This window comes from Zingiber officinale, chromosome 6B, assembly GCF_018446385.1.
Source record: "Zingiber officinale cultivar Zhangliang chromosome 6B, Zo_v1.1, whole genome shotgun sequence".
NCBI lineage: Eukaryota > Viridiplantae > Streptophyta > Magnoliopsida > Zingiberales > Zingiberaceae > Zingiber > Zingiber officinale.
Genome location: NC_055996.1, coordinates 5233081 through 5251890, shown reverse-complemented (window position 1 = coordinate 5251890; position 18810 = coordinate 5233081). Strand labels below are relative to the sequence as shown.

General features: G+C 32.5%; 1 protein-coding gene across 1 annotated transcript; it reads left to right on the top strand.

The window, feature by feature from the left end:
* The first annotated feature begins 17551 nt into the window (after nt 1–17551).
* On the top strand, nt 17552–18599 carry LOC121991781 (non-specific lipid transfer protein GPI-anchored 13-like). Its single transcript, XM_042545813.1, has 3 exons — nt 17552–17988; nt 18094–18189; nt 18294–18599. The coding sequence occupies exons 1-3, from the start codon at nt 17631–17633 to the stop codon at nt 18452–18454; spliced, it is 615 nt and encodes a 204-aa protein (XP_042401747.1). The 5' UTR covers nt 17552–17630; the 3' UTR covers nt 18455–18599.
* The last annotated feature ends 211 nt before the right edge of the window (nt 18600–18810 follow it).

The following is an 18810-nucleotide window of genomic DNA, read 5'->3' as shown; positions in this document are numbered from 1 at the left end:
TTGATAGAAAATTTTTATTTTATAAAATTTATATATATATATATATATATATATATACAGCGCTCAGAATTACCAGTATATATAAAAAGTTATTAAAAATATACTTGTTTTCGTATGTTGTAATAATTATGAGTAAAAATGTATATATAAATTATACAAGTAAAAATAAGTAGATTCAACTAGAGTATTTTATATAAAAAAATTCTTTATAAATTTGAACAAAATTATTTAAATTTAATTAAAATTAAAATTATTATAGCAGTTATTACTATTGTAGTAGTCATTTTGACCATTTAAAATTGATTTTGATATTTTTAAAATAATTTTGATCAAAATTAAACAATATTAACTCGTTTGATAATTTTTTTTTAATATAAAAGTACACTATGTATTGTTTTTTTATTAAATTAAATTTAAAAAATAATTTTAATATTCAATATTGAGGGTGCTTTTTTATTTTTTTTATTTAAAAATAAGAATATCCCTTTGATGGGAATATTAATTTAGAGTACTATCAACTTCAATTTTGTACAAAATTAAAAGGATGAATTATTAATTTGATTTATTCAAAAAGGCATCTAATTTTGATTTACTAAAAATGAAAGGGTGCTATTAAAATTATTCACTTTCACTGATTTGGAAAGATAAAAAATATTTAGCTATTTTCTATGATAATGCAGGTGAATATTTACTTTTTAAACGCTCAACTATCTAAAAATGCAATTAGGAATATTTTACTCAAACTAGCAATAAAAGAATAATTTTATTAAACTAATTGTTCCATTTTGTTAGTTTGGATATTAGATGTAAATTGTAATATATCTTTGCTAAATTAAAATATTAAAGATATTGATTTACTCCACTTATGACTTCCTAAACCTATGCTAAGTTTCAAATGAATCACTTCCTAAACCTAAGCTACAAACCAATACATCATTAAGTAATGTTCAATTCTAAAATTACATACCCTCGTAATCTCTTAAGTACAACAATAATCCTCAATCTTTAACGAATCATATTATAGGCACGATCCGAATCATGTCAAATTCGAACTTAGTCACGGGTGAACCGACTTGTATGATATCTCTCTTTATTTTTTCCCAAACTTTATCGAAGATAAGAAAGGGATAATCATAGTTGGCCGCAAAAAATGAAACCTTGAAATTGTAAAAGAAAGATATGCTTATTCCTTGAGTCATGTGTAGAACAAGAATTAGATGCGACAACTAATTTCACCCGTAAAGAAGGGTTAAACTTTAAAGTTCAAAAAAAACCAAAGAATATATCAATTCGGGGTGGATTTACTTTATTATTATTCTCAATTTGGTCCATATAATTTTCATCCTATCGATTTAGCTTCTTTGGAAGAAAGTATATATTAGTTTGTCTAAATTGAGATCCTTTTAAAAGTATTTTGGAGACGAAAATGCATAGTCAATAATATCATCCAAAATTTATTTTTTATTTTAATTTTTTGTGACATCTATAAGCAAAATTTAGTTTCGCCATTAAAAAATCATTAGCTCGACCCTAATAATTAAGAAACTACATAATTGCATTATGTTTTATTAATAAGTAACTCGGGAGAGAAACACTGAATTAAACTAGTTTTAAAAAGGCTAATCATGAATATCTAAAATTTAGAGGTCAGAACTGAATTAGAAAAAAGTAAAAAAAAAAAAAAAAAAAAAAGTTCACTGCGACAAGTAAAAGGCTATCAAAAGTCAAATCATGTTGACTTTTGTGTGTGTAACTTTTTGGAGGGTTAGAAATTCTGAGCATATATTATTTATTTAAATCGCTATCGGCTAAATTTCCCATAATTAAAGTAAAATCGTTACGCATAATTATTCGTATGAATTAATATAATAAATAGGTCCCACAATTATGATATATTTTTCTATTTTAATAGATATATTAGCCGCACCCGACTCATCAATTTAACTTTGTAAAAATATATCAAACTAAGGGTGTAAATGAATTAAGCCGTTCATAAATTATTAAAAATTCGATTCGATAAAAGTTCGCTTGAGTTCGTTTAATAAGATTCGTTAAGATAAATAAATCAAGCTCAAACTTAACAATACTCTGCTCGTTAGCTTGTGAACATGTTTATTAAGCTCATGAATAAATTTTTAAATAAAAAAAATACTAATTTTAATATTGAATTTATAGATTTTACACTCTATTTATAAAACATATAGACAAATATATTAAATTTATTTATTAAAAAATTATAAATTTTAATAAGAATATTATAATTTTCTCTAAATATATAATTTAGTTTTTATTGAACATTTAAATTTAAATTTTATATTTATTAAGCTCGATAAAAGTTCGAATAAACTGGTGAGCCATGAATATATTCATTAAATAAAACCGAGCTCGGCTCGATTATAAACGAGTTAAACTAAAACATTTAATAATTCGACTAGGCTTGATTACACTCCTACATCAAACCATATGGTAGGATAATATACGGACGATGTCTAGAAGTCTAGCGGTAAGTTATTGTAAATTATTGACTAAAATATTTATAGAATTCTTTTTACTTATAGTATTATTAATTTAAGACGTGGAATAAAAAAAATCATAATTATACATATTTTATATATAAAAATAATAAAAACAATTACTAATAAATTTTAAATGTGAAAGAAAAAAAATATTATCCTAATTTAATTTCAGGTTATATTAAAATTAATTATTAAATATCTAATTTTTTAATTAAATAGTCTGGTCATTATGTGACTGGAAGTTAATTAATTAATTAGTATTTTAAACATAATTATCAAATTGTATAATATGGTACGTAGCGAGAACCAAATAATTGAAATAATCTGAGATAAATTTTTTATTTTCTAAAATTGATAAAAATATATTTAAATAAAATTTGAAAAATACTTTTCAAATATCAAATAAATATAACCCTGAGCCCATGGGCATCGAAGTGATGGTGAAAGAGAGAAAAACGAAATGTGAGACAATAGAAAAGGATGTAAATACTGACCAAATAGAAAGGGAGAACAAATTTGGGGAAAAAATTTATTCAGAAAAAATTTCTGAAAAAATTATTTAAATAGCCTTAAAATTCTAATTACGTGAAAGATGATAATAATCTTTAAAAAGTCTAAAATCTTTCAAAACTTTTGAAAAAATTTTAAACGATATTATTTGGATGAGTTACAATTGTAAATTTTGGAAAGATTAAAGATCATATTATTTAATCCGAGTCAAAAAATTATGAACTTTCAAATTTTTTTATCACGTTAGGACACGTCTGAGCTAGAGGAGGGTGAAGAGCTCCGATCGTTTCTCATCTTAATCTCATGCTCGTCGATTGAATGCGCAGCAAAACCTTGCGTCAAACTTAATGCTAATTGCTCAACTCCAAGATTTACTCGGTATCCATCTTTAAGATGACTAATCCAAATAATCCTAGTGATCTCTCTCCACTGGAATCTTTGTTAGGACACTTGAGAGCGGGACGTGACTAATCCAAAAGTCCACTCCTAGCAATTACATCCACTAAGAACAATCTCCTTCTTACAAGTTGGAAAAGTCTCGTACAACTTGTTCTTACAAGAACAAAATACAAGCACCACAAAACACAATGAGAAATGAAAGCTAAACATTTTACAATGAGAACTTGCTTTTGATGTTTGCATGTCATTTTGGATTGCCTCTTGGTAGTTGAAAATGCAGCAACACTTCTCCTCCAAATCCTCAAAAATTGATTGCTCGAAATGTCCACGAGAACTCCTTTTCTAGGGTTGTTGTCAGGTTGGAAAACGTCTCCTAATCGATTGTCCTTACTTTTAATCGATTAGCACGTTAGATCAAACATTCAAAACGTACATAACGACTCTTTTTCACCTGTCCAATCGATTAATGATTGACAGCTTCTACTCGATTGATTCAATTGATTTAGAATCTTTCTATTCTCATGAAAAACACTCATAATCGTTTAGCCTGATCAATTGGCTTAGCCTCAATCAATTTCCACAATTGATTCCACAGCCTTTGTGCTTCGTAAAAAAAACAACCAATTGATTGTCATAATCGATTGGCCTTCGGGTTATCAATTTACCAATTGATTCTGAATCCTACTGTACTCTTCGAAATGAGTTGTTAATCGATTGCCTCAATCGATCAAACCAATTGATTTGAGCAACAAACCTGAAATTCCAAGTTTAGGATTTGTCAATCGATTAGTGAAGCCCACCAATCGATTGCTAACCCTAATTTCAACCTTTTCAAGGCCGAATCTATGTCTTGCTTGGTATTTGTTTGGCCTCAGCCTATCAAGACTTCCTTCTCTCAACATCCAATCATCTATGACCTACTGAGACTTCCTGTTACCCAACATCCAAACAACCTTTATCTGCCAGGGATTCTTCACTAAGTGTCTAATCCTCTTTGATCCACTTAGACTTTTCCCTTGCCAAGTTTTCATTGAACTTCCGTTCACCAAATGCGGGTCTCTTTGACCCACTTGGATTTTCCTCTTGCTAACCTTCCCATTGGACTTCTGTTCACCAAGTGCGGTCCTCCTTAACCCATTTGGATTTTCTTCTTTTCACCTTCCTGTTGGATTTTCCCTTGCTTAACCTTAGTTAGAACTTTCCCTTGCCTAACTTTCAGTTAGGACTTTCCCTTACCTAACTTCCAGTTAGAACTTTTTAAGTCAAGTATCTGGTCCTTCCGTGACTTACTTGACTTCTCTTTTATATATTGTCAAATATCAAAACTCAAACTCGGACCAACTTGAGCTTGGTAAACTTAGTCAACCTTAACCTGCGGTAGATTGCACCAATAATCTTCTACTTTTCGGATACTTTTTAGAGGAGGAGAAGCCTCTTACAATATTATTCTCACAAGAACATAACAAGAAAGATAAATACAAAAGCAAATGAAAGTATAAAGTAAACTTTACATGTGAAATCTTTGCTTTGGAAGCTTCCTTGTTGCTTTGGATAGCCTCTTGATGATGGAAATACAACACTTCGCCTCTAACCCCTCAAGATTTAGCACTATCTCCTCTAAACGAAGCCCTACTTAAACGGTTACTATTTGGGCTAATTTCTATCTACCAATCGATTGACACCTTACTCACCAATTTATTATCACATTAATTTCGATAGTTTAAACTTGTAAAATGGCTATTTTTACCTGATCAATTGATGACGCTGAGAAGGATAGTGATTATCTTGTAGGCTAATAAGAGAAGAGATTGGAGGAGAAACTCAAGAAGCGAGAATGCTAAAAAAATTAGAAAAACTCATCGGATTTATCAGAAAATGAAACTTTATTAATAAAAGAGGGGTTAATCCTCATACAACTAGACACGTATTTATATAGACTCTAGACCCTAAGACAAAAAAAGAAAAGAAATCTCAATTTATGGACCTCAATTCCAATTTTATAAAGAAAAAAAGATCTTTCCAGAAAAAAAAGATCTTTCCAGAAATTAAAATTAATAAAATAGGATGTTGTTATAGACTAATCATAATTACTTAGGAGTATCAATAATATCCTAAATATCATAAAATATAAATTATGACAAATAGTAATAAAACCTTTGGAGACTCGATTGAGGGCCTAAACGGTGAAATTTGAGCCTAAAATTGGTGGTTACTAGTACTCCTATCATAAATGTAGATTTTTAAATTATGTACATGTGGTGACAGACAGAGCCTGATTCTAAGTCCCGAGTCAAAAGCTATGATTATTTGAAGTTCAACAGGTCATGTTGGATTGATCCTATATCAATTAATTGTACCTATGATTGTTAGTTGCTAATTGATTGCACCAATCTATTGCTCAAGCAGCAAACTCATAATTCCGGGTTTAGTGTTTGTTAATCGATTGGTGATGCCCATTAATCAATTGTTAATCTTAATTTCAACCTTTTCAAAGTTGAATTCACGTTTTGTCTGGTATCTAATTGATCTCAACCTACCATAACTTTCTCTGCCCAACATCCGGTCATTTATGACATGTTGGGACTTTTCATTGTCCAATATCCGATCAACATTGACTTATTGGGACTTCGTTGTTGCCTAGGATCTGATTAACTTTGACCAACCAAGACTTCCATCATCATCAAGTGTCCGGTCCTCTATAATCCGCTTAGACTTTTTGTCCCGCACCAAGTGTCCGACCCTCTGTGATCGAATTAGACTTCTCGTCCGTTCAAGTGTCCAATCCTCCATAACCCACTTGGACTTCCACCATTTCTGATCACTAAGTATCTCGTCAATCATGACCTACTTCGATTTCTTTTTCCAATTTTCTGTTGGACTTCCCACTTCTAGTCAAATATTCAGTCAATCTTGATCTACTTGACTTCTCATACGAACTCCCTGTTAGACTTTTGACATCGTCAAGTATCTGATCACCAAGTGTCTAGTCAATCGTGACCTACTTAAATTTCTCTTATCAACTTCCTATCTGACTTCCCACTTCTAGTGAATATTCGATCAATCTTAACTTACTTGACTTCTCATGTCAACTCCATGTTATACTTCTTACATCATTAAGTATTCAGTCAACATTGACCTACTTAATTTCTTGTGCTAACTTCCTATTGAATTTTTGACATAGTCAAATATTCGATTAATTTTTACCTACTTGACTTTTTCTTACGGTTAAATATCTAATTAACTTTAACCTACTTGATATCTTACTAATATATTTATTAAATATCAAAATTAAAACTAAAGTCCATTGAGTTTGGTCAATTTGATCAACTTTACCTGAGGTCAATTACACCAATATATCCATCTGTGGCCACCAATTTAAACGATCTTAAAACTCTAAGCTCTATTGCTCTGTAACATTGTCGTTCCTAAATAATGCAATTATTTGTCATGGTGGTTAAAGCTAACCTGAAAATGAGGTAGCTAAGTGTTGGTTGTGTGTCACTATTGATTGATACACAACATTATGATCAACACACACATATATTATTAATCCACAGCCAATATAATCAATGCCATCCAATTTATCAATAATTAATTGCTACCATTCAATTCTTCCAACTCATCTCTGATCCGTCAACAATGGATATCTTCAGCTAAGTCTTTACTTTAAATTTATTTATTTTATTTATTTTTTATGTTGAAAATTAATTTATAGTATAATTCTCTTCTTCCCCCGAGTAGGAAGTAGTATAAATTTTATCATCTAGTTCAATATCCTTAAAATATATTTTTAAAATATACTCAAATAATAAAAAAATTCTTCATATAATTCTCTTACTATTTTAGGTTAAATTTAACCATCTCCTCTTATAGAGTCGTCAAATAGTCTACTCAAGATGGTGTAATGATTAAGATATACGATGTTGTCATTGAGTTGTTTGTGATTAAATTTAGCTTTTTTTTTGTTTTATAGTATATTGTATTTGTTGCTCTTCTCCAGCTGGACTACACATTTTCAGATATAATTTATTAAATAATACCTATATGCTATTTTACATGAATGAATTTAGATGTATGTTAAGTTCATATTTTGATCTATAATATATAATATGATATGGTCATTTTATTATTTTAGTGTTGGTATATTTATATCTAAGATAATTTTAGATCTCATTATCTTTGGTTGAAACATAGATAGTATAATTTATTATTTTATGATTTAGGTTGATATATACTACAAGTTTAATATATGGGAAAACAAATTATATTTTTAATTCTCAATTTAATAGTTTTAACAACTCATATGCTTTATAACAAATTGTATGAAATTGTATTCTTATTAAATAACAATATATATGAATAAAGCTTGGATGTACAATCGATTAGAAAATAGATTTATTAGAGATGATTTTATTGATAAAGTTGAACAGTTTGTGAACTTTTCTAAGAGTCATCCAGAATGTATGAATGATGTCGAGTTACGATGTCTATGTAATCATTCTAAATGTAAAAATAGAGCATTCCATGAGAATACTATGAAAGTACATATATGCAGAAATGATTTTGTGTCAAATTACCACAACTAGTACTATTACGGAAAGTTGTATTTGTATGAACCATTTAGGCCTTATGGTGGTTCGTCATCTATCACAACTAGTGTTGGAGAATTATCAACTAATAATATTGCAATGCAATCAATGGTTCACGATGCGATAAATACAGTTGATTATTCTAATATAGATGAAATATCAACACTTGAATATCAACAACTATATGAAATGTTAAAAGCTAGTGAAAGAGAAGTGTGGGAAGATATTCCTTCTAGTCATTCCCAACTATCAGCTACAGCAAGATTATTGAATATGAAAGTAGAATCTCATTTTTCAGAAAGATGCTACGATGACATATGTCAATTGATGTCAAAGTTGTTCCTTGCTAATAATATGTAGTATAAAGAAATTGGTTAGAGCTTTAAGTTTGCCTATAGAGAAGATTGATTGTTGTATAAACAACTGTATGATATTTTAGAATGAAGACAACAAATTGATTGAATGCATATCTGTACTCACCCTCGTTATAAGCATCGTACTCACATATCATGGAAGAAGAAGAAAAATATTGCTTGAAAAGTCATGTATTACTTTCAGTTAACTGCTAGACTTTAACGCTTGTAAGCATCTGTCGTTATAGCTTGCCACATGATGTGGCATCATGAGCATAAGTACGAAGGAGGTATAATGTGTCATCCTTGTAATTCCCCTGTATGGAAATATTTTAATATTGTATTTTTCTCTTTTGCAATGGAACCACGTAATGTAATATTGGAACTTTTCACAGATGGATTTCAGTCATTTGATCAGTTAGGACATCAATATTCATCTTGCCTAGTTATATTAACACCATACAATTTATGTCATAGATGTGCATGAAAGATAAATTTATGTTCCTTACTATGGTTATTCCTGGTCCAACCAATCTCAAAGATAAGATAGATATTTTCTTACAACTTTTGATTGCCGGGTTGAATGAATTATGGAATGTAGGATAGGTGACTTATAATGTTGCAAGTAAAATTAATTTTAGATTACATGTTGCATTATTATAGACGATCAGTAATTTTCCAGCATACTCAATGTTGTCGGAATGGAGCACGGTTGATAAATTAGCATGCCCACACTACATGATAGAATCTAATGCTTTTTCATCTTAGAGTGGGAAGGTATCTTAGTTTGATAATTACTCTAAATTTTTACCAGTTGATCATCCTTTCAGACAAAATTAAAAAAATTCCTAAATAATGTCATTGTCAAAAAAACTTCCTCCAACAGTCCATGCTTAAAGTAAAGAAATCATTGAACAAATTGACAGTTATAAATTTCTAACAGTATCTCAACCTAATTACAATAAGATAAATAAATACATTGTTAGGATGTGCAAGTGTGGTTGAAAGAAAAGGAGCATTTTTTTGGAAGCTATCATATTGAAAGTATCTACTCATTCAACATAATTTAAATGTGATGTATGTTGAGAAAATTTTCTTTGATAATATCTTTAACACTGTGATAAATGTGCCTGGAAAATCTAAAGACACTATAAAATCACGTGAGAAATTAAAAGAACTAGTCAACAAACCAGAGTTGCATCAGAATAAAACAACCAATAAATTTTCAAAGGTTTGTTATACATTAGACAAAGATGGTAAGCAAATTTTATGTAGTTGGTTGAAAGAAATCAAATTTCCAAATGAGTATACATTGAATATGGATTGATGTGTGGATATGAACAAGTTAAAAGATGTTTGGAATAAAGAGTCATAACTGTCACATGTTCTGTTAGAGTGTATACTAAAAGCCTAGCTTTTGGTATAAATATTTATCTAGAAATAAGAATCACATTGGTCAAATGTTTACATTTATGATAAATGTAGTTGCTCAATTAATTTATATTGTAGATAACATGGTGTGTGGTGTCACACACAGAAGATCATGTTATTGGTTCCTTATAAATTATAAACAGTAGCTCACGACCAAGATGGAAAGGAACAAACCATTGGAAGGTCGTAGTTTAATTAGGTATTAGTTTATCTTAACTATATAATTACACTAGTACACTTAGAGTGTATTGAGTAGGATCATTTGAGGTCGTTCCTTTTATACTGACTTTATGAAGGAACAAAGACCTCGGTTATTATGGAAGTGTGTGCTCTTAATCCTAATATAATAACAAGCACATATATTTGATATTTATTTCTTTAATTTATCAATGGGTGAGATTTAGTTCGATGAATCAATAAGCTCGATAAGTTGGGAAATGATATCACTTATAGTGTGTGTTGTTGATTATAGAAGGAAACTGTGTCCTAGTAATCTAGGTTGAGAATGTCCCCAAGAGGAGCTCATAAGGATTGTCATGTTAAACCTCGCAGTGGACTTAGTCCGACATGATGATGAAGTTGAGTGGTACTACTCTTGGAGCTAGATATTAATTAAGTGAGTTGTCAGTAACTTACTTAATTAGTGGACATTTGTTATCTTAAACACAGGGAGACTAACACACTAATAATAAGAAGGAGCCCAAAATGTAATTTGGGATTGATGCGGTAGTTCAATAATAGTTCTTTAGTGGAATGAATTATTATTGATGAAATTAAGTTGTGTGTTCGGGGCGAACACGGGATGCTTAATTTCATCGGGAGACCAAAACCAATTCCTCCTCTCGGTCCCTATCGTAGCCTCTAGTATATAAAGATTTATACCCACCGCATACCCACCTTCTTACCCATCCAATGGGGCCGGCCAAGCTAGCTTGGAACCCAAGCTAGGGTCGGCCAAGATCAAGTGGATGAGTCATGTAGGTGGCCGGCCAAAGCTTGGGTCTCAAGCTTAGGTGGCCGACCACTAGAATATTAAAAAGGATTTTTATTAAAATTATTTCTTATGTGGATATCATGATTTTAAAAGAGAGTTTAAAAATTAAAAATTTCCTTTTATAGCTTTCTACAAAAGATTAAGAGAAGAGATTAATCTCTTTCCTTATTTGTAGTTTAAAAGGATGGTTTTAATTTTTGGTAAAAACTTTCCTTATTTGAAAATCATCTACATGTTTAAATGAGAGTTTAAAATTTGAAATCTTTCCTTATTTGTTGATTAAAGGAGGATTTTAAATTTTAAGAAAACTTTTCTTTTTAACCATGTTCATGATTTAAAAGAAAGTTTAAAAAATTAATAATTCTCTTTTATTAGTTTCTACAGAAGATTAAGAAAAGACTTGATATCTTTCCTTATTTGTAGATTAAAAGAGATTTTAATTTTTAGAGATAACTTTCTTTTTATCCACATGTTTAAAAGAAATATTTTAATTTATTAAATTTCCTTTTTTATAAACCAATCATGAAGGGATTAAATTATTGGAGAAATTTTTATAAATTTCCGGAAACAAATTAGGAAGTTTTAATTCTTGTTTTAATTAAAACTTTCCTTGATTTGGGGCTTGAGGTGGCCGGCCATTGTATTTGAAAAAGAAAATTATTTTTAATTAAATAATTTTTCTTTTCAATGGAAAAAGAATTAAGGAAATTTTTATTAAATTTTCCTTATTTGCCAAGACCAAGGATTATAAAAGAGGGGGTAGAGGAGGGTTCAAGGAGAACGACTCTATTCTATTTTTCTTCCTCTTTTCCTTGGTGGTGTGGCCGGCCCTTCCTTCTCTTCTTCTTCTCTTTGTGGCCGAACCTCTTCATGCTTATGGAGTTTTAATTGGTGGCCGGATCTAGCTTGAGGAAGAAGGAGAGAAAGCCTACATCCCTTGGAGCTTGGTTGGTGGAAAAGATCTTCATCTTTTGGAAGCTTTGTGCTTTGCCGAAATTTGAAGAAAGGAGAAGGTGCTTTGGTGGTTTCTCATCTCGGAAGATCGTTGCCCACACAATGTCCGAGGTTAGAAGAGGAATACGGTAGAAGATCAAGAGGTTTTTCTAAAAGGTATAACTAGTATTTTTTCTTTCCGCATCATACTAGTTATTTTTGGAAATAATACTAAATACAAGAGGCATATGATTCTAGAGTTTCGAATTTGTTTTTGATATAGTGTTCTTTTGTTTTTCTTTTCCTTGTGATTTGATTGTTCTTTTCGGTTAACCTAAAGTTATTTTAGGAAATTAAATATTAGCTTTCCATAAAAGGTTTTGTCTAGTCGGTGGTGGTTGCTCCCATATCCAAGAAGGTCATGTGCCTCGCCACGTCAGTACTGGGAACCAATTATGGAAATTAATATTTAATGGAATTAATAACTTAAGGTGACTTGGGTCGAACGTGTTAAGTTCTGCAGGAGATCCAAGTCAAAACCTAAAAGAACAAATAGATTAAGTTTTGGATCAAACGTGTTAAGTTCCGCAGGCGATCCAAAATTTAATTTAAAAGAACACATGGTAGCTAGGAAGAGGTTCAGACCTTTGTACAAAATTTTTGTACAGTGGAACCTCTAGGTTTTCCGAGTAGCAACCAACATGTTCATGCAAAGATTTATTCCAATAGTTTTTCATGATTTACTTCCCGATAATGTTTGGCAAGCACTTACGAAATTGAGTTTATATTTCAGAGATTTGATAGCGAGGTGTATTATAACAGTTGACATGCTTCGGCCAAAACAGACATTCCTCTTATACTATGTAAGCTGGAGCATATATTTCTGTCTATATTTTTGACTCAATGGAGCATCTATCAGTACATTTATCATATGAGGTACAAATAGCTAGTCCTGTGCAGCACAGATGGATGTATTTATTCGAATGGTTTTTGAGGAAATTAAAGAATAATGTTAGTAACAAAGCAAAAGTTGAGGGGTCAATATGTAATGCTTATCTGATTAAAGAAATATCTTCTTTCTGCTCCTATTATTTTGCTGATAATATGAAAACCAAATTCGCAAGTGTCCTAGAAATTCTGATGATACTCAACCGATAAACCATCGATGCTTTCTATTTTTAAGTTTCCTGGTAAGGCAATAGGTGCATATGTTTCTAGATAGTTAACTCAAGAAGAATATCATGCTGCAAGAACATACATACTTTTAAACTATAATGAGATCAAACCTTGCATAAAGTAAATTGACTTTTCTAATTAAATATTTATCCCTCAAATAATTTGTTTGCTTGATATCCCAATTATTTTAAAATTACCTTCTTTTCCAACTTGTATGAATAATAACTATATTTACAAAATCTACCAATGAGTACAAGTGAGGTAGCTAAAAGTTAGAGGTCGAATTTGTATTATGGTTTCAAATATATTTAAGTTAGAGAATTTTTAAAAAAAATAGTTCATGTATATTAAGTCCGGTCCTAATTTATATCATAACTATTTTTATGGGTGAAAGACCATAGAATATCAAATGTGTAAGATGATAGGATAATGAATCTTGCATCAAGACTCCTCTGTAAAATACTTGTATACTCTGGTTATCATGTTAATGGCCTCAAATTTCATGTGACACAACAAGATTCACGGAGATTAACCTATAATTCTAGTATTTACCTTAAAGGATCTATAGACAACAGTAACACTGAGTTTGATTATGATGGTAGACTTGATGAAGTCACAGAGGTTGAATATATTTCATTACTTATAAAAATATGTGCATTGTTCAAATATTCATGGTATGATTTGACACCCAGAATAGGTACTAGAATACATTCAAACTATAATTTAGTTTAGGCTAATGCAAACAAAAGGTTCAATAAGTTTGAACCTTTCATTTTCAAGATACAACTGAGTCAAGTTTTCTATCTTGAATACCCTACAAAGAGAAGAAAATCGAGTGAATGGTTGTTTGTTTGTCGAATTAAGCCTTGCTCGACCATAGAGATGTCGAATACCATCACTACTCAAAACCATGATGTATTTTAGAATGACGAAGTGGAAAGATATTCAGTTGATTCACACCTTCAATCTATATCTCAATTACTTGTAGATGTTAATGCCACTTATGAGGAGATAGATGATGGACCTCTACTACCTCCTTCTATTGTATTTCAAAGTTGGAAACGAAAGTGCGTAGAAATAGAGACTTGGAATCGAAAACATGTAGAGAATGCGTAATTGAGAATGAAAGTAGAGAAGATGCGTGTGAAAATGATAAAATGAACTCTCTATTTATAGAGTTTGGATAGTAATAGACATTAAATCATAGTCATTGATAAAAAAACGATCAAATAATCTTAACTGTTAAAAAAATACCTAAAAAATATCCTCATCCCCCCAATGGCTAGGAACCGCCAACGGATATACAAAAAAAAAATTCAACTTGAACCAGTGGGCCGAACCGGCGGTTAACTGGCGGCCCGTATATTTTTAGAGGCTTGGAACTGTAACCTGTCGGATGGTTATGATTCTGCCCGATGACTCAGGTCAATGGGAAACCGGCTTGTTGACCTAGTTATAGGCCCGAGCTAGGTCCGAACCGAACCTAACCCGGGGTGAGGCCTAGATGGGGTGATTCATAAATTGCTTCTCAAGACATGACCAACCGATGGTAAGTCCCATACAAGTTGCAAGTTCATTGGAGTCTCTTCAACAAAAAAAAAAAAGTGATAATCCAGTTAGCCTCATTGACTATTCCTGGGGATGACCGGTCCGACCCTACGGAGATTTCCCACCGGCCACCAGAGTAAATCGGGAAGCACACGCAGCGGTCAGTCCAGAAGCTTAGCATCCTTTGGTTGCAACCTCCATTTAGAGAAAAAATTATTACAAATATATCATAGCTAGGGATCGAATTACGGATGACTAGGTGATAATTTAAATGTCCTATGATTCTTAGCCTCGGAGACTCATCGAAGTCTCTTCAGATCGATGCATGAGAAAAGGTATTAAAAATTAAAATGACCTACTTTATTTTTATTTATTATTAAAAAGTAATATATTTTAAAATATTAAAAGTTCATCCTAAAATTATTTTATTTTGTATTATTATAGTTTCTATCCAAAAATTTTATCAAGCGGTAAAGAGCGGGATATCTCTCTCATATATATATATATAATAAAAATTAATTGATGAAGACTATCGATAAAGAATATCTATGAAGAAAAATAATTTTTTTTATTTAGACATTCGACTACAAGATTAATAGAGGGATCTTTAGAAGATATTTTATTAATTATAATTTATGTATAAAATTTAAAAACAAATGCTATAGTAATAATTATAAATAATAAAGTAGTCAATTATATTTAAAACAAAAAGGGTACCCTTCCTTATAACTCTATTACCATAGTAATATTTAAGAGGAAACTGCCCCTTGTCCCTAAGTGGAGCCGCCCTTGGCGATGACTATAATTACTAGTAAAAAATTTTCAATTTGATTAAAATTGTTAGACATTATTATTATATCAAAATGTTTTTACCAATTTAATAATTTCTTAAACAATTTAAATTTCTTCAACTTAATTAAAATTATTAATATTGTTATATCAACCGTAATATATAATATCTGTTATGGGTAAATCTTATTCATCAGAATCTGCCGGCTAGAAAATGATATTATTTGGTGTTTAATAATGCATGTTATTTTAAAAATACAATTAATTATTCATATAGAGTGATGATTTTTAAAAATTAAATATGAAAATAGATGGAAAAAGATATAATTGATGCATTTGCATTCGAGTTCTTTTGATAGGTCAGATGTGCATTGGTTGCTCCTCTCGGATCGACTTCTTGTCGGATCAGTTCTTCTCGGATTGGCTCTTATCGGATCAAGCAATATAAGGACTCGGGACACTTGGTGAGAAATTTGTCCTATTCCGGTGAAAGTTTTTGATGATGGCATGATAAAAGAACTGAAAAGATCATTAAAAAAAATAAAAAATAAAAAAAACAAAAAGGGTTCGATAAGGGAAACTCAAGTCAAAAAGGAGGGTTTGAATGAGAAAATAACAAAGAAGTGAGACAATATATTTCTCTTGTTCTCCTTATAGTCATTATCTTAGAGTGAAGAGTTGTTGGGATTCTCAAAGGATATACCTCTTGAGAGCCGCTTGATCTGAGCCTAGTTTTAAGTTTGGCTCGTTGAACTTAACTCAAATGTGATTTGGGCGAATTCGAATCCATCTTGGCCATGAGTTAACCGACTTGACTCGAGCTCAGTCTAGAGTTGAGCTAGGTCTCTTTGAGTATATGACCTTTTCCATACAAAAGGTCATTATACTAAGATAAAATATTGTCCATAATTTATTTATCTATATTTTATCGAAGATTGAGAGTACTAAATTATGAGTGGTCGCTTGACTTCAATTTCATGATCAACTCAGCCATTTAGTCATAATTTTGCAATTACTTATTCGAGCGACGAACGATTATAAGTAGAAGGCATAATCCTGTCTAAAAATGGCGAAGAAGACTAGTTGGGATGTGACTCATTGGTTGACTGTGTGAAGACTCCGTTCCGATCTGCAACACAAGAAACGTTAGTGCCAGGTCCAGGAAAGAGTTTCCGATATTGGCCCTCCGACGTTCAAGTCAATTACCCGAATAATAAAAAGAATGCGGAGCAATCTAGCAGCAACGAGAGCACAAACACAAATAATAGATATCACATAGCTCCGCCGGTACATAGACCCCCCTTCACATGGTGATACAGTAGGCGACGTGCACGCTTCTCAAGACACAGATACGTTTTTTCAACAGTCCTATGAAAAGCATGTCAGAAAAGTATCTCTAACACCATACTTTAACAAGGCACTTAAATCCTTGACATGGCAATAGAAGTTTCCATCGTACTATATACCTGTTGACCATGCGCTGTTGTCAATAACATTACCTCCTAGATGAATATTACGAGATATGAGAGGGGTCTCACTGTTTTGGCCGAGCGGGATAGCCGCTCGACCGGGACTCCCTGCCCAGTCGATCCTAGCAACTGCTCTCCTCCGTAATACCTCAGTTCAGTAGGCTGTGTTTTGCCCAACAAACTAAGCGATCTACTCAGATGGGCTTTTTGGCCAATCAGACCCTTCAGGCCCGATCGACAATTGAAGTCGACCTCCAGTCGGCCTACTTTTGATGAGACCGTTGGTTTCCTGATGTTGACCACTCTGACTTTGACCTCCATGTCAACTGCTATCTCCGCCTTTGACCCACGCTTGATGGCCCTCCTTTATCATCGTATCACAAGTCTTCCCCTCAAGTCTAGTCGAAAGAGACTATAAATCCGACTGACTGGACAAGCAGTGTCTTCAGTGACAGAGTCATTGCTCGGCTACCACTGCTGTCCTGGGTTTTAGAGCTATCACTCGATTATCAATTATCAATCTGGGCTTAGAGCCACCGCTCAACTATAAGAAATACTGTAGTCACTTCACACTCTGGATTTAGAGTCGTCATTTGACTATCAGTTACGTGGTCACGTTACTTCGATTTCACGATCAACTCAGCCATCGAGTGACGATCGATTAAAAGTAGAAGGCATTTGATAAAAAAAATTTTCACTTCTATCACCAGCGACACTCCTTCCTTTTAACCCTCTTAAATGCAACCACTTTGTTGAAGTGTTAGTTGCCCAAAGCTTTCATGCATTAACAATGAAAAGGACCAAAGAAAATAAATTCTTTTATATATTATATATATATACATACAAATATGCCTTCCGCTCACCGGTCCTCTCCGGCGCCTGCGCCTCCCCTCTAAGTCTCTTACATGTATCTTTGATCAAACATGGCTCCGTTAAGCCTGAGCTCGAATTACAAGTACTGGATGCTGGTTGTCGTGCTGCTCCTGGGGGTGGTGGAGCCGCCGCCGGCCCGGTCTGACTTCGCGAGCGACCGGGAGGAGTGCTCGAGCCAGCTGCCGGCGGTGCAGACGTGCCTACAGTACGTGGAGGGTAAGGCGGAGGCGCCGACGCCGAACTGCTGCTCCGGGCTGAAGCAGGTGGTGGCAGCGAACAGCATCAAGTGCCTCTGCATGATCGTCAGGGACCGCAACGAACCGCAGCTCGGCCTGACGATCAACGCCTCCCTTGCGCTCGGCCTGCCGTCCAAGTGCAGCGTGCAGTCCAACGTCTCCGACTGCCCCAGTGAGTTTTTTTTTTATTTTTTATTTTTAATTTTATAAAGAAAATACCAAAAAGTAATTTATGAAAGTATAATTAAACTAATTTGTTTTGTTTAATTAACTGCAGGATTACTGAACCTAGCGCCTAATTCGACGGATGCTCAAATTTTCGAACAATACGTAAAGGATCATCCAGATGCAGACTCTGCTGCCGGTGCCTTAGGTAATTAATTAATTAATTATAATACATTTATTGTTAAAATATATAGGTCATTAATAACTCAACAAGTTCATTACTGAGAATTGAGAAAAGCTTTTCGATTGAAGGTAATAATAGCACGGCAACGAGCAGCAGCAGAGAGAACGAGAGGAGCTCCAGATTAACCATGGCGATGAGTTTGGCCTTCTTCATTCTTCTCCATGTGAGAGTCCAAGTTAGAAGGAAAGAACATGTCCAGATTAATGTCTCGGGTTTGATTTGTGGATGAGTAAAAAATAAGGGATCAAAAAATATTATTGCAAACCCAGTGGATGAGAATAAAATTTATATCCTTTGTATTCATTACATGGATAAGGGAGTTGCATTACCGCTACTTCTTTCTCCCTAATAATTAATGAAGATATTTATGAATATTTTAGTGGTGGTGGAGGATTCAAGTAAGGTGATCCCTTATCCCCTTATCTCTTGGGCATCTACATGGAGTATACAGCATGACTATTACATCAGTCTATTCTGAGACCTGATTTTTATTTTCAGGATTGTCTTATTAGCCAATGTAATATGGAAAATCCAAGAAAAGTAGGATACTTTATGAATTAGACGAGTTCATTATGCATACTTGAG